This window comes from Convolutriloba macropyga, chromosome 3 (genome assembly GCF_964194025.1).
Source record: "Convolutriloba macropyga chromosome 3, txConMacr16.3, whole genome shotgun sequence".
NCBI classification, from domain to species: Eukaryota; Metazoa; Xenacoelomorpha; order Acoela; family Convolutidae; genus Convolutriloba; species Convolutriloba macropyga.
Genome location: NC_134470.1, coordinates 13,675,679 through 13,691,209, shown reverse-complemented (window position 1 = coordinate 13,691,209; position 15,531 = coordinate 13,675,679). Strand labels below are relative to the sequence as shown.

Sequence of the window (15,531 nt, the reverse complement as noted above, 5' to 3'; positions counted from 1 at the left end):
CAACTGTTGTTCAAAATCACTTTTAGCAGAATGAGAGAAGAGAGAAACTAGCCGAGAGAAGTCAAAAAGATATCGCGCAAAATGTTGAAAAAGCGGCAAAATGAGGTAAAGCGAAACATTTTTTTATTCGACGAAGTAAAAAAACATAGCACGACAAGTCCTGACGAACAACTCAAAGAATTTTCATCGACTAAACAAAAAAACTAGACCTAGAATGGACTATGAGTGAATTGAGAAAACCATTTTTAAAAAATCAGATAAAAAAATAAGAAAAAAAAAAAAAATATCAATGTCAAAATGCCGCATGTGAACAAAAAACCACTAGCGAGAAATGAAAATTTCATGCAAACAAAAAACTAGGCCTTGAATGAGCTGTGAATGGATTGCGAAAACCATTTCGAAAAAAATCCGATCCAAAAAATCGAAAAAACAGTAAAAATCAGAGTGAAATTGCCGCATGTGAACAAAAAATCACTACCGAGAAACCGAATTTTTGTCCAAACACCATTTTCGCACTCTAGTTTAAAATTAGAGCGAAAAAAAATTCACGCCGCAAAACCACTAGCTTTTTCGCTCCATTTCCCGTTTCGGCGTGACCAAAATCACTACTCCAATTTGACTTCAAAAATCATGAAAATGTGTGAACAGATCTTAAAAAAAAAGACAGCGCCCCAATACAATTCAAATTCTTTGAATTGTAAAAAATAGGAGCGCTATAATAGCCGGCTGAGAAGATGAGGGCGGCTATTAAAAAGCCATTGAGTTGTCAGCATACACAGGGCAAAGGTTGTTTCTTCAACACAAACGAACATAGCCGGCACTTTTTCCGGAAAATAGCCGCGATAGCAACTCTTGTGGCCTTCCATGAATTAAAACAACTAAAGAAAGGTTGACAGCCAATCCTTTAAAAGACTACTAGATTTTTTGGTTAGGTTCAGACTGTCATTTACGCTATATAAGATGGCATATACGCTATATAAGGAAAAAGCCCACATAGAGCCTACATAAGTTTTCAAAATTAATATTCAAAATCAAAAACTCAAGACACTAATACTCAAGAATTAGGACATTTACGTTGGGCGCTACTTAGATGCACAATATTGACTCTAACTAGTATTTGTTCATAAAAATTTAAGTTCATTAATCAAGTTCAGAAGTAATTTTTTCAGTGATGTAAGTCGCGCATTTGACCTAAAAGCAGAACAAACGACATCACGTACACAAATTTTCATGCAAAGCAGTAGAAGTTACTGAAATTTTAAAAAATCAATTTCAAAAATTCAGGTCGCAAGAATGATCAGTGGAGACAACGAATTAAAAAAACATAGCAGGACAAGTCGTGACGTACAATTCCAAGCATTTTCATTTTTTAAACAAACAACTAGACCTAGAACGAACTATGAGTGAATTGGGAAAACCATTTCCAAAATAACGAAAATGTGTGAACAGATCTTAAAAAAAAGACAGCGCCCCAATACAATTCAAACTCTTCGAAATGTTAAAAGCACGGTGTCCTCAATGATAGCCGCTATTGCTTCGGCTATTAGAATCACGAAACATGTGATCGAAAGTGAAAACATTTTTAAGAAATTACAGCGCCTAAATGATAGCTGTTCAGAGACTGACGGCGGCTATTAACACTGTAGCATCAATTTTCTTACAAAAACGTCATTTAAAAGTCCTTGGTGGCGTTATAGTGACAAATTCACTGTCACTTGTCCTCTATATTCCACAGATCCCAAATATGTTACAAAGTATTTCAATAAAAATTTTTGAGACAAAAGTGATATTTTGATATGGTATTTATTAATTTATCTTTCAATTGACTTAAAAATAATTCTGTGTTCTTCGTTTGAGTTTCATTTTGGTCAAAATAATTGACTATTAATATTTGTTGCTCATTTGTTCCACTTTTCCTTAGAGTTGTTTCATTATGTTTCGTTAAACATACCTGACTAACGTTGCGCTCTGAAACGACTGACGAGCAGTTGGCTTTGGCAGTAGCTAGGTGCATTTTAAGGGTTTCGAGAGGCTAGCTTTAGCTTAATGGAAGCGGGTGTTGGGGTGAGCGCGGTGAGGTGCGGGTATTGGGGGGGGGGATGATGCAGGTGATCAGGGTGAAGTAGTGGGGTAAAGAGGCAAAATTGCCAATTTGCCAAGGACCGCCCTAAAAACTACCCTTCGCACCATGAATTTGTTTCCAAAACAGTTTTGGTGAATCGCATATTTAGAGTCCAGTAAGCTCTTAGAGAACCTAATGCCTTCTGGGTGCTATCAGTTTATCCCAATTTTAAGAATCAAAAGTTAAAAGGGTCAGAAGTAATATCAGTTAAGCGAAAAAAGGGCTTGTAAAAGACAACATAACTGTTATAAACGCTACCAACTTCATTTTAGAGCAATTTAACAGTTTTAGTTTTCGATACTTTGTGTGAATAACTTAAGAGTTGTCTTCACACTGATAATGATTAGTATTGAATAATATGAATTGGGACCATACATAAAATTTTGATGTCTTTTTAAAGATGTAAGAAATGTCTATCAATTGGGAGAAGAGAAAATGCGTACACAAAGTGGTATAAGATATTGTACAACAACTTGATATGTGTACCTTTGCAAAAATTTCTCAAATGCTTCAAGAAATATTGTATATAATAATAAATATCACACTATAAACGTTTACGAAATTTGACCTTTCAAGACTCTTCTAAGGTATCTTAAGTTTCTTAATATGAAAAAAAAACTTCTTGGTTTTTGGCCAGTTGCATCAAATTTCGCAAATTTTTTTCACTGTTTCAATACAAACATAGTCCAATGATTATAAAAAAAAATGAAAATTCGGCTCAAAACAGAATGGATAATACCACACGCTTGCTGTCGCCATCGAAAAGTGATCAAACTCTGAGGCGAAGAAAAGTTGTTTAATAACTTCGAGCCGCCACTCAGTTTTCACCACAATATCACAACAGTGGCGGAAAAGAGTCGAGGAAAATAGCCGTCTAATTTCAGAGCCGGGTTTCGAATTTTCTGTGCCAGATTTTTGCATTATTCATCTGGCGTCCACAAATTTTTTCAGTGATAATTTATGCAACTGCTGTTATCGCAATGAGAGGTTATTAAATTTAACTTTTCAGCTATGTATGCTAATGGAGATTAATCTTTTCCTTTATTGTCCGCATCCTTACGCCCAAATCTTTTTCGGCTCTTTTTCTTAGACGGAGGTGGAGCTTCTTCGTCCTCGTCCGCTTTGCTCTTCTCATCAATTTCATCTAAATGACATATATCTCAAAAAAGTTCCACTGCAACCATAACCGACTAACGTCGGGCGAATTTCCTGTAGTAGGCAGCTGCGGCTTAGGGGTACTAGCAATGTGGGGGGGGGGGTGAGCTTAGTGAGTGTCAAGCGTTGAGGGGTGCGGTCAAGCGAGGGGAGGGGGAGGGAAGGTTGGGAGGACTGGACGAAAGGGGGGTTCAAAACTCCAGGAGGGTGGACGGAAAGTGTTGAGGGGGGGGGGGGGCGGAAGAAGCGCTTGTCACACCAAAAATGGTCTCTTCTTTAAATGCCTTCAAATGACGAAATGACGTAATTAGAGGTCATTATATATCATTATAACCACTAAAAAAATAGAGTGAAGAAAATTACATCAACTTTGGCACATTTTTCACGATTGTCGCCACTTAAGTTCAGCTGCTGGCACTTTTGAATGAAAGAGAAATTTAGATTGAGGAAAATGAAAAACTCAAGGACGCAAAACACTCAAAAGGTCAAAACGGTCAAGCAAAAAATGTGCGTAAAAAGAGCAAGACGTTTACATTTAGTTCTTCAAACATCGTTTAAGAGCCATTAAGCATTCACATTCAATTTTGAATGGCCAGATCTCTTCAGTGCCAGATTTTCAAACATAGCCAACATATGGCCTTGAAATAAACCACTGTGACTTTTAGTTATAAAAAGTTGAACCCGAAAACCGAAAAGAGTCGCAGCTCAAAAAAAATCGTTAACTGCACATGAAATAGCAAACTCAAAGGTCTTTAAATAAAAGAGCTTTATAATCATACCCGACGAAAGTCGGTCAAAGTGCCCTTAAATAATTGGCGAACAGTTAGCTTAGCTAGTAGCCAGCTGGGTCTTAGGTATGCCAGCTTAAGCATTAGTAAGAGAGGGCAAAAAGTAAGAAACGGGCTGTATTCAGGGGAGGGTCAATTGAGGTGGCGGGATAGCGGATTGGGAGCCTTATTATTAATTATGAGAATGACAAAGAGCTGCCTCTTCCACCATGATTTTATGTCCTCTCAGCTGCTTTGGTGATTTCTACATTTAGAGATCAAAAAGCTTTAAAATTAATGTTGAATAATACAAGGCGCTCCTGGCTGTACCTGTTGTTACGCTTTTCAGAAGAGAAAAGCCCAATGATGATAACAACAAAAATAGCGAGAAGAAAAGTTTGCAGTGCAGAAAATAGCATGAAAAACATAATACCGGAAAAAATTTTAAAGTCTAAGAGAAATATAAATTCTAAAAGGATTGCCTATATCAGGAATATCAAGGACAAGTAAAACAAAACCAAAGATTGATTGTTTGTCAAAACCAATAATTGCAGCGTATCTTTGAGAAAGAATACAAACTTCTTGGCGTTGAGAGTAAAAAAATTAAAGAGTTTGGGCTATTTTTGGATCAAAAATTCTCAAAACGAATTTTTCTCTTAAATATTAGCAAAACTGGCTAACGAATTAACACTAGAAACATACTGAGAACTCTAAATATCAATTCTTATCATTAAAGTTCAGAAACAGAAATTAATGTTAAAAAAAAACAAAATTTACGTTCAAGTCATGTACACTTAAGCTTCAACAAAAAAGAATTATGAAATCACAACTTCAAGTCGAATTGTAAGGAGACCAACAGAAGTAATTAAATTGCTCTAAATCAGTGTCAAGAGCAATTAATAATATAGTTCAGAAGACCTCTCAACAATACCACTTGTAGTTTATGCTAGACTCATTTAATAAGGGCAGAAGTCAATTTCTTGAATGATGTAGGTGATTATTATTTGATCACACTTACTCGTGGAAAAAAAGGCAACAAATGACAACTTCAGCTGCAAAGGTTAAAATGTCAGTAAGAAACTTGCTCTGTGCATCTGGTGCGTGATCAAATTGCCACATCAAAGCTTAAGCCCTGACAAAAATAAAAAAAACTGCTGAACAACTGACGAAAGAAAGCTGAATTTTAAATTTCGCTCTATATAGCAAAGGAAAAATCTCTCATACAAGCAAAAGTCTTTTCACGCATACTTTTCTCACTCTCTCTTACAAAAAGGCATGCACAAAGGCAAAATCACTGTTCCTCTGTGATTTTGGTGTTCATTCAGCAGCTTGACCTAAATTTTTTTTAACGTACGACTTTGACTTAAACATCCTCTTTACCTGACATTTAACCGATTAAACGCTTTGCAGTAAACTTACCAAAAAATTATTAGGACAGACACAGTTTAGCAAACGAGACACGTATGAATTTTGACTGTTCTTCAACCAAAAACATAACCGTCTAGACGTCCGAATAATTGCCCTCGAACGACTAGTGGGAGTTCTAATCAATTGCAGTCTGCTTCAGTCGGGGGGGGGGGGAGGGGAGCCTAAATGGGACTAAAAAGTTCAATAGTGAACTTCAAATAACCACATTGGAGGTTAACATATACCACTATTAAGATTTAAATTTAAAAATGACACCAGTTTCGGCGCACTTTTCATTTGACTTTTAGTATTAAATTGCCGCCAATTGAGTTCAGCTGCTTGAAATTGTGATAGAGAGAAAACTTTAGACCACGCGAAACGCAAAAAGTCAAGGGCGTAAAAGTCACTCGAAAAGTCGAAATTGTCAAGCGAAAATTTTGCATAAAAAAGACACACACGTTTACAATAATTGCTATGAACTGCGTTCAAGAGCAATTAAAAAAATCCAATCCGAGAACCACAGAGTGTTCAGTAATCATAATTCAGTGTGTGGTTAATCGTCTACTTTTAAGATGATAGTAGCTAAAGATCGGCTGCTGCCTAGAAAAATGGTAACTTCAGGGCTCACATATTTTTGCGGAGTAGTGGCTGCAGTATTAAGCTGAAATTCTAGGATTTGATCAGTCCTAATAGTTTGTGTGACGCTGATTAGAGCTAACTTTCTAAACGTTGGCTTTGAAAAGAGGTTAACAGACTGAATTATGTTTTTTTTTGTTTTGGACTAGAAAATAGGTATGGACAGGACCGAATGTTTGGTTTGGGTCAGACCGGACAGACGGACAATTGGTATAATCCAGACCGAACAGGTGCGATTCAGGTATTGGCCAGACGGACTAGCGCGACCAAAAATTTGTCCAGACTATGAGCTCGGTCGCACCGGACCCCTGTACGCGACCCAGGACCGTCTGGTCCGTACCTGTCTTGGGTCCAGAACTTCATCCTGGCTGAAGTTACTTCAAAATTCTGGCTCGCATCTCGAACTGCAGCGCGGTTCTCAGCGAATACCAGATGTTCTCATTGATTTTATCAGAGGTACACATACATATAACCAGTTTGATCTCCAGTCTAACTGATACGTGCCTTTGTCAGCATTCTCGGATGCGTCTTTATTGTCCTGTGTGTTCATGTCGTCACCTGTCGCAGCACTCATCGAGGCACTCTTGTCATCTTTCTCTCCCTTGTCATTCAAATCCTTATCGTCCCCTGCCTCACTCGCACCTGCGTCTCCTCCTTCAACAAAACTCATGAAATGTGTGTGTTTGTGTGTGTGTGTGTGTGTTGGGGGGGGGGGGGTCTTAACGTATCCACTTATGCGTCCGAGGACCTCAGTAAATGTTGGGTAAATATGTTCATCAAAATCTGTTTTTTGAACTCAATTAATTTTATTCTGAGCGACAGCGTATGTTTACACCTGCCTATCTTGCAGAGCAATCAACTAACTTTCGAGGTAACGTCTCACAATTTTCTAATCTTATTGAAAACATTTTGTGTACAATTCAACCCTTACGCTGGTGTTCACTTGCAATTAATTTTTGAAAACCCAAATGCTTGCCGAAAAATTATGTAGAAAATAGGCAAAATTTTGATCAAAAAAACTTTGCGACATAATTCAGTGATTTAAAAACGCAAGTGCCCAAAAGTTAACAAGAAAACTTTTTGACTGCAATTGAGTTTTGTATTATCTTGGGAAGACTGATGTTAGGCAGCCGTGCCTTTTTCAAATTATCTCGAAACTTCTGAAGGAACGTTTTGTTTGTTTTTACTTGATGCTTGGCAAATTTACCAAAAAAATAATTAAAATAGCAGACAGATTGCCGGAAAATAGCTGCTGTTGATCCAACTGACCAACTTTGGGTTGAAATAACTAGAACAGTTGGAGAAAAGTAATGAGAAACTTTGACGAGAGTACAGTGTCAAAAAAGTTCTAGCTTGGTCCGCAGTTTCAGCTTGGTCTACATTCTATAAATATGATGAACTCAGACTCTAAATTGGAGGGAAAAAGCCTATTGCTAACAGCAGATAGAAGTATACAAAAGGAAACTTTCATAACTTAATGCACTAAAATTTTTATTAGCACACTACCTTAATGCTTGACCTGGATTTATTGGTTTATCCCATTTGGTTTAGTTTCACGTCGTGATCTTGAACGTAACATTGATGAAAGAATTCTGATGCGAATTCAAACGTGAAATTCATCGCTTATGTACTTAAAAACATAACCGACTAACGTTAGTAAAAATGGTCTCAAACCACCGGCAAGCGGTTGGCTTCTGTAGTACCCAGCTGTAGATTAGAGATGCTTGCATTTGGGGGGGGGGGGTTTAGCGGGGTTAGGGGAATCGAATAACAGATCACAATCCATGGCGGTGGGGGTGCAAAAAATATGCTCCCAGTAAATTGGGGGGGGGGGGGGCACTAACGCAAAAAAATCCAAAAAAGGCCACAGGACTAATATAATTGCCACAAGTTTTGTTTGAGAGCAATTTAAAAAACTTGACTGAAAGTTAAGTTGGATAAGTACATAGGGGGCGCCGTCCTGAAGTACAATTCTAGAAACATTCTCTAAACAAATAAAAAACTAGACCTAGATATGACAATGATTGGATGCAACAAATCTTAACGACAAAAAATTGTAGGAAAGAGTAAAAATCAAATCCGAATTCTCACATCCATCATGAACAAAAAAAACCATCATTTTGAAACCAATTTTGGATCTTTTGCGCCTCGCCAGCTTTGAAACCAATTTTGCGCCCCGCCATCTTAGTGAGTGCATATTATTTGCAACCAGTATGTATCGGCGCGTGCTTTGTAATTGGAGAGAGGGTGCATAAAGTACTCGGGGCACACATTGAAAAGATCTTTAATTTTGTTTTTCAAAAACCATTTTCTCACTTCAACTTGAAATCTGAGTAAAAAAATTTTACGACTGAAAACCACTCAAATATTTGCTCCAATTTCCAGTATCAATGTGACCATAATCAGCACTCTATTTTGATTTCATCAATCTCAAAAACGTATGAATAAATCTTTAAAAAAGACAACCCCATACAAATCAATTTTTTCCAATCGTAAAAGGCACCTAAATAAGAGCTTTTGAGAGGCTGACGACGTCTAATGAAAATTTATTGATTAATTTAGACAATAAATTCTCTTGACAAAAGTGGCCTAATATATAACACCTTAGTGAAGCCATGTTGTAAATGGCCCTTCTAAACCTGATAATCAACAGTAGCCTAATCATTTTTTTTTTCAAATTTCGATTAGAAGTTAGAGTAATAGAGTTAGCGATCAGTGGTTAAAGAATTGACAATCAGTGCAGTTTTACCCCAAAATTATGGGTTTCTGAGCTGCTCAACGCCGAACCACCAAAGTTTTTTAAGAAAAACAAAGTATTGCTTTAAAAGATTGCTTCCCAAGAGCAATTTCAGTTTCTGTAAATGCAGTTTAGATTAATTGCTTTTTAGTGAGGTCACTGAATTTGCCAAGACTAAAATTATTCAAAGTGTAAACTTTTTTAATGTAACCTATGCTTGCCTTTTTATATGCTTGCAGCAAATGAATTGAAATTGATTGGGCTGCACGGAATCTCTTTATACCTAAGCTAGCTTGCTGCTAACTATTAGAACAAAAGATATAACTTTAATATTGGTCTTGAAGGGAAAATAATGGCCATCTCAACACAACAGTGTTTTGAACTGATTCAGCGAGCGCTGATCTGATCTGCCACCAGACTCCGAATGGCAATACTTAGTGTTCCAACTCTTTTGTCACACCATTCCATTTACTTGTTAAAAGTAGTCGATTGTTGTGGATGTTTATAGTGCAGATAAACGGTGAAAGAAACAATTGATACATGAGCTCATAGACTTAGACTATAGACTAGAAAAAATAATTCAAGAAACAAATTAAAATTTCAAGCAACGGAGACGCTGCTTATATCTTTTTTCAACCTTTTTATGTTTCCTTTACAATTTTTACATAAGTAGCTCTCAGATTTCACTTATATTTTACATTTAAGTTGCATCCAAAAATTCACATCACATTCATCAGATATTGCTCATTTCAAACTCATATAGAATTATATCTATGTTTTATAAGGAAAATAAATTTTTGAAAATCATTACATTGATACCTTTTTTTATTGCAAAGGTCATTCAAAACCATCCCATGGACAGTAGAGTCTTTCCAACTATTTTTACCGAACGGTTTTTTACAGAGGGAGGTACTGCCTTGATTTACAGGGGACTGGGTCGAGCTATTTGATCGTTTTTCAAAGCTAAAAATGGTGTTTATGAATTGACGCAATTGTGCACCGTTAAAGATTGGGACTAAGAGTGGTGCGCTGTTTCCACCCCTATCAATTGATGAACAAACGATAAGAAACTTTTTCCACTCTGCACCAAATTTTACGGTGGACACCTCGACCTAGGGAGATTTTTTCCAGAAGGTGCTCATATGTTCCCTTTTATGATTGCCTCTTTGCATCGCAGCGTCCAACCTTTGCTTTGCAGTTGAACACTTTATAGTTTTATAGTTGAACACTTACCCAATCTCGACTTCTTGCGTCGTTTCTTCTTTTTGTCCTTGCCGTCACCACCTTCACTCAACTTGCTTCCTTTATCATCCACCGCAGACCCCCCATCGTCTCCCCCTGATTTGCCCCGTCTGCTCTTGATGCCATACTTCCTCAGCATATAAGCTACTGCCCCGTGCAGCCACTTGTACTGCTGGTATGTCTGTACCATCTCCATCCGGCTGTGTCTGGCCTCGGAAGTGAGACGCTGGATGTCTAACTCCTCAGCTCGCTTGCTCAGTTGGTCTTTAATCAGATCAAATTAAAGAAATGCTTAACAAGAAACCCCTTCATCACATCTTCAAATATACTAGATGACACGCAAACAACTTTCGGTCAAAATTTGTGAAAATTTCAAATTATTGGGCATAACGTTGTTCTTCAGCTATTTTGGTAAAAATTTAAACAGAATATTCCTTATCCTAGTATTTATCAGAGCGTTGCTCAAAGGTTAATTTTAAAAGAAACTTAAATTCAAAAGAATAGAAGTCAATTTATATGCAATTCTTAAAACGAAACACACGTTCGAGAGCAAATAAAAAATTTATTTTCTGATGATTTTGGTTTGTTTTAATCTAATTTTCTCAAAATTACATTTTTGTTTATTTTTCATAATTTATGTTTAAATATCTGAAGGATACGGCGCAAATGACACATCTATTACCAATATAAGCAGCTTATTACGATCCTATTTCAATTTTGTTTCTCTAAAATCTACTACTCACATCTGTCTAATATTCTGCTTCTTTTAAAACAATATTGTTTGACACGTTTCTCCCTAAAAATGACTATAATTTTGTACATTTAGAAAAACCAATTCTGCTAATTCTGATTTTCCGATCAATTCATAATTTCTGCAGATTTTTCATTACTTCTGTTTACAAAGATATAGCTGTGAATGCTTTTTCATTCTCCTTCTTTGAAATGATTTTATGATCATGCAGTTAAACATGAGTTAGTAAGTTTCTATAATTATGACGTTCTTTACTTAAAAATTAACGGTTAAGTTCTTGTGGATAATAATTACCTGGTAGAGTTTATCAAGGGACAATCTTTTTTCATAAAACCGAACAGATAGATCTTATTTGATTGTGGAAAAATCAGATGTTTCGAGATAAACTATTATGTGGGAAGCACTTTTATGAGAGAAACACAAAAGATTATCAAATTAGCTCCGAAAGCCTTGCTCTTAACTCAAATACATTAAAGCATATACAAAAAATTTCGCAAATGACGTATGAAGTATAGCTATATAGTTTATGATGTTCGTGATGTTATGTAGGGTTTTTACAGCCTACTCTAGTTGCACTGTGAACTGAATAAAAATTATTCTATTTTCAAGGATAGCCAGCTCTCTTACCTAATAGTCGTGATGCGAATTGGTAATCCTTCTCTTGGGGGGGGGGGGGGGGGCATTTCGCACATCTGTGTGCCCCTTTTATCTGACTTATACTACATGGTGCTTGATTCGTACGAAAACTTTACAACAATTGAGACTATTATCTCGAAAAGTTTTTGCAAAAAACGGCAAGTTAACTTTCAAGGTTATTTTTGCATACTTGTCGTAGTTTTTGGTTAGGAAAAGCAACTTCACCTTAAAATTTTAAACTTCGGTTATCTTGTAAAGTTAAATTTAAATACAACCATGAATATTGCACTTATGGTCATTTTTTCAAGGTCATTATTTCAAAAACGCATATATATAGTTGCAAAAGTGACCTTTGATGCGGTAGAGATTAATGTAGCAGCCAGTTCGTCCAACCCCAGCAGAGCAGTGCACAATAACAGGTGTTTCACTCTTTTTCCCGTGCTCATGGGAGTCCTCAACAAAGACCACGAAGTCATCGTACTTCTTAGGTACCCCTTGCCCTGGCCAAGAGGTGTAGTGGTACATCTTAACGTGTACCTCTTTGTCTCTCTGCATGACGTTTATGTGTCTCACAGAGTAGTTGGGTTTTGTTTCCTCCCCTTCGTTCTGAAATCATACTTCTCGTAGAGCTCTATAGTCAAATTGATAAAACCAAACTTAAAAAAATTCAGCGGAGTTGTAATATTAGACTGCTTCAGCCAGGGGAGGATACGGAGGATAAATTCACGAGAGGGGCTTAAAGTCGAAGCACTTTTAGTTTATCTGCTTATTTCTTTTAGTTGTAAACTGCCGCTAATTGAGATCTATTCTGTTTCGCCCCTCCCCTCCCTCCCCCCCCCTCAGTGGTTTTTATGACCCCAGTTACAAATTATATGTTGTTATATAGCACGTATATGTAATAACAAAAACGATTAAACGTCGGAAGAATTGCTCTCGAACGACTAGTGGGAGCTCTAATTAATTGCAGCCTGCTTCAGTCAGGGGGGGCCTAAATGGGACTAAGAAGTTCAATAGTGGGCTTCAAATAACCACATTAGAATTTAACATATACCACTATTAAGACTTAAAGTAAAAAGTAACACCAGTTTAGGCGCACTTTTCATTTGACGTTTAGTATTAAAATGCCGCCAATTGAGTTCAGCTGCTTGAAATTGTGATTGAGAGAGAATTTTAGATCACGCGAAACGCAAAAAGTCAAGGGCGGAAAAGTCACTCGAAAAGACAAAATTGTCAAACAAAAATTTTGCATAAAAAAAAGACACACAAACACGTTTACAATAATTGCTATGAACTTCGTTCAAGAGCAATTAAAAATAGCACGTGCGCCTGTGGGTCATTAAAGATTTATGCTCACTGGGCTGGGGGACAATATAGATTCGCCAATTGTATCCAGCTGGTCAAATTCTGAATCGCACCATGCAGATGGCGCAAACTCAATAGTTCAAAAGTGAAAAAGTCAATTGAAAAGCAGAAACGTCAAAAAAAATCACAAACGGAACCTTATAAGTGGGAGAAACGTTTTTTGTGAGCAATTAGAATCTGGGGCATTTTTTATTTCAGAAATGATTGTGGTAATAACGCCTAAACCAGCTGCGGAAGGTAAAGTCATCTTCAATTTTTCAAATTCTTTTAAAATCATCTTCAATCTTTTTAAATTCGCATGGTTAGGCCTGTTTAGTTCAGATTAGCATTGATTTCATTTGCAATTCCAGCTTTTATATCTGCGTGTCTTTAACAAACGTGTCTTTTATATCTGCGTGTCTTTGTCCCCCCCCCCCTCAGCAAAAAAAACAGAGAGGAAAAAGAAAAGAAAGGAACTGAAAAGAGAACCTGTTTTTCAATAAAAAATTTCAAAGTCATGAAAAACATGAATCACTGACGTGACCTCTAAGAATATAAGAAATTTTTTGATGGCTCATCAAAGTGAAAAAAAGTGCTTTCATTAAAGAAACTTAGTTATGATACCAATGAAAACAACAAAACTGACTGAATTCGAATCATGCCAAACAAAACTACAAGATTTTAAAGCAACAAAAACATTAAGAGATCTATTGAAACAATAAATTCCCAAAACTAAAATTTAAGCTCAATTTAGGCTTGTAAAAATTGTTACATGTCGTTAATGATGTTTAATTACAAAAATAACGGATATGTTCCTTTTGTGCCCCCGAGGGAAAAAATCGGAGGGAAAAATGAAAAAAGGAACTATAAAGAGAACCTTATTTTTTACAATTTAAATTTTAGCTAATGAAAAGCATGAAACACTGACCTGCGCTCCAACATTATAAAAAATGTTTGATGGCTTTTTGGAATGAAAAACAGTGCTTTCATTACTGAAACTTGGTTATAATACCAATAAAAACAACAAAACTGGCTGAACTCGAATCATGCCAAACAAAACTACGAAGTTTTGAAGCAATGAAAACATTAAAACAGCTACTTAAACAAATAAATTCCCAAACAAAAAACTTAAACTCACTTCAGGCTTGCTAAAGTTTTTATCTGTCATCAATGATGTTTAATGATAAAAATAACGGATTTTTTTCGTTTGTGCCCACAGCGTAGTGGGTGCATATTATTTGCATCCCCAGATGCAAGTGCCATATTTTTACATAATAATTTACTACGTAATTGCACGTGCTTTTTAACTGTGGAGTCTATTGTACTGGGGACAACAATGGAAACGCTGTTTTTAGTTCGTTCACAACTTGCTTTGGCTCTAAAATAAACTAAGTTACAAAAAAGTTAATCATCAGCATTAAAATCCTCGTAGCACACAAATTTGAACCCTATCTGCTGCATTGTCACTTGATTGGGGGTAAAAATGCATTAGTTTAACCAGGGGTATAGTTAATTAGCATCACTGACGTAGCAATGTTATTGGGACCAGTGAAAGCCCGTATGAGTCATTCCAGTGGCAAAATTCCTCTTTGATTGAAGTCCTCGCGAATTCACGCCAATCTTTCACTTGTAAAGCTGCTTAGTGAGATGACCACTTCGGTAGAGGAATTGATTTGAGTCAGTGGACGGTTGGCCTTGTTGTTGCTACTCATGTGGGTGAGTGGACGGGAGTTGAAAAGGCACCCAGCTTCGCTGACGATTGTGACAAAGACATCCGGTGTTGGCTTCGCTTAACCAAGGTTTAGAAGAAGAGCTGGTTTGACATAGTAAACAAGCCTTCCGCTCAAGGATAACGCATAATCTGACTGGGGAAGGTAAGTTTATCTTCAACGTTTCAAGTTTTCATGGCCACGCTTGTTTGGTTACCTCTAGCCTTGACTTTAATCACATTTCAGTTTTTGGTATCTGCTTAGTTCTTACAATTCAATTGCTGGGAAAGGAAAATCACAACATGCTTTTTTTCGGTAAAGTCATTTCTCTTACAAATAAGTTAATCATCAGTATTAACATGTCATACACGGTACCATTTGTACCACTTATAATCCTTGTGCCTTGTGTTCCTAATATTTTTATGTCACCATTTTATTTTCATTCCATTTTGCTAGTTTTTTTGCGTTGTTTAATTTCACATGAGAAGCTCTTCCACATTTTAGTTCGTTCATTTGCCTGTACCCCCTGGTAAACATTTTGTTTGTTCAAAATTTGTTGAGGTTGGCTGCAATCCAATTCCGATAGTTGACTCAATCTTGTCTTTAATCTATTGAAATTTGGTTGTCAATTTAATCTCTTTCATCTCGTCTAAATCTAATGGTTGAATAAAATGCTAAGCATAAATCGAAACTGTTTTAAAATTTGCACCGCGAATTTGTACTGTAATTGCAATTCGACTCAGAGTCATTCACACCGCAAATCAAGTCAATATTAAAACTACGCTCTACGCGTACGACAATGATGCATGATAGTTCTTGTCTGCATTGTTTCTTTTTGTTTCTATACGGAAAAAATCTTCCATTTGAAATCATCTTAATGGCGTGCTGATAAAACAAACCGAACCTTGCTTTTGATAAGTACAGAATAAAACAAAATCGAGCAAAACACTAGATATCTCGAAAAAAACAGAAAAAAACGCTCAAACATCAGAGGCAACTCATTTGCGCAGTTTCGTGCAAAATGTTTG

General features: G+C 36.5%; 1 protein-coding gene across 1 annotated transcript in view; it reads right to left on the bottom strand.

Annotated features, from left to right (window-relative positions):
- Positions 1-15,531, bottom strand: part of LOC142336540 (uncharacterized) — a 60,095-nt gene that overhangs the window by 13,251 nt on the left and 31,313 nt on the right. Inside the window, exons 9-12 of the mRNA XM_075385448.1 lie at positions 11,804-12,059; positions 10,058-10,330; positions 6,592-6,741; positions 3,164-3,266 (exon numbers count right to left, since the gene is read on the bottom strand). Of these exons, the coding sequence (XP_075241563.1) occupies positions 3,164-3,266; positions 6,592-6,741; positions 10,058-10,330; positions 11,804-12,059 (782 nt within the window). The remainder of the gene's footprint in view (positions 1-3,163; positions 3,267-6,591; positions 6,742-10,057; positions 10,331-11,803; positions 12,060-15,531) is intronic.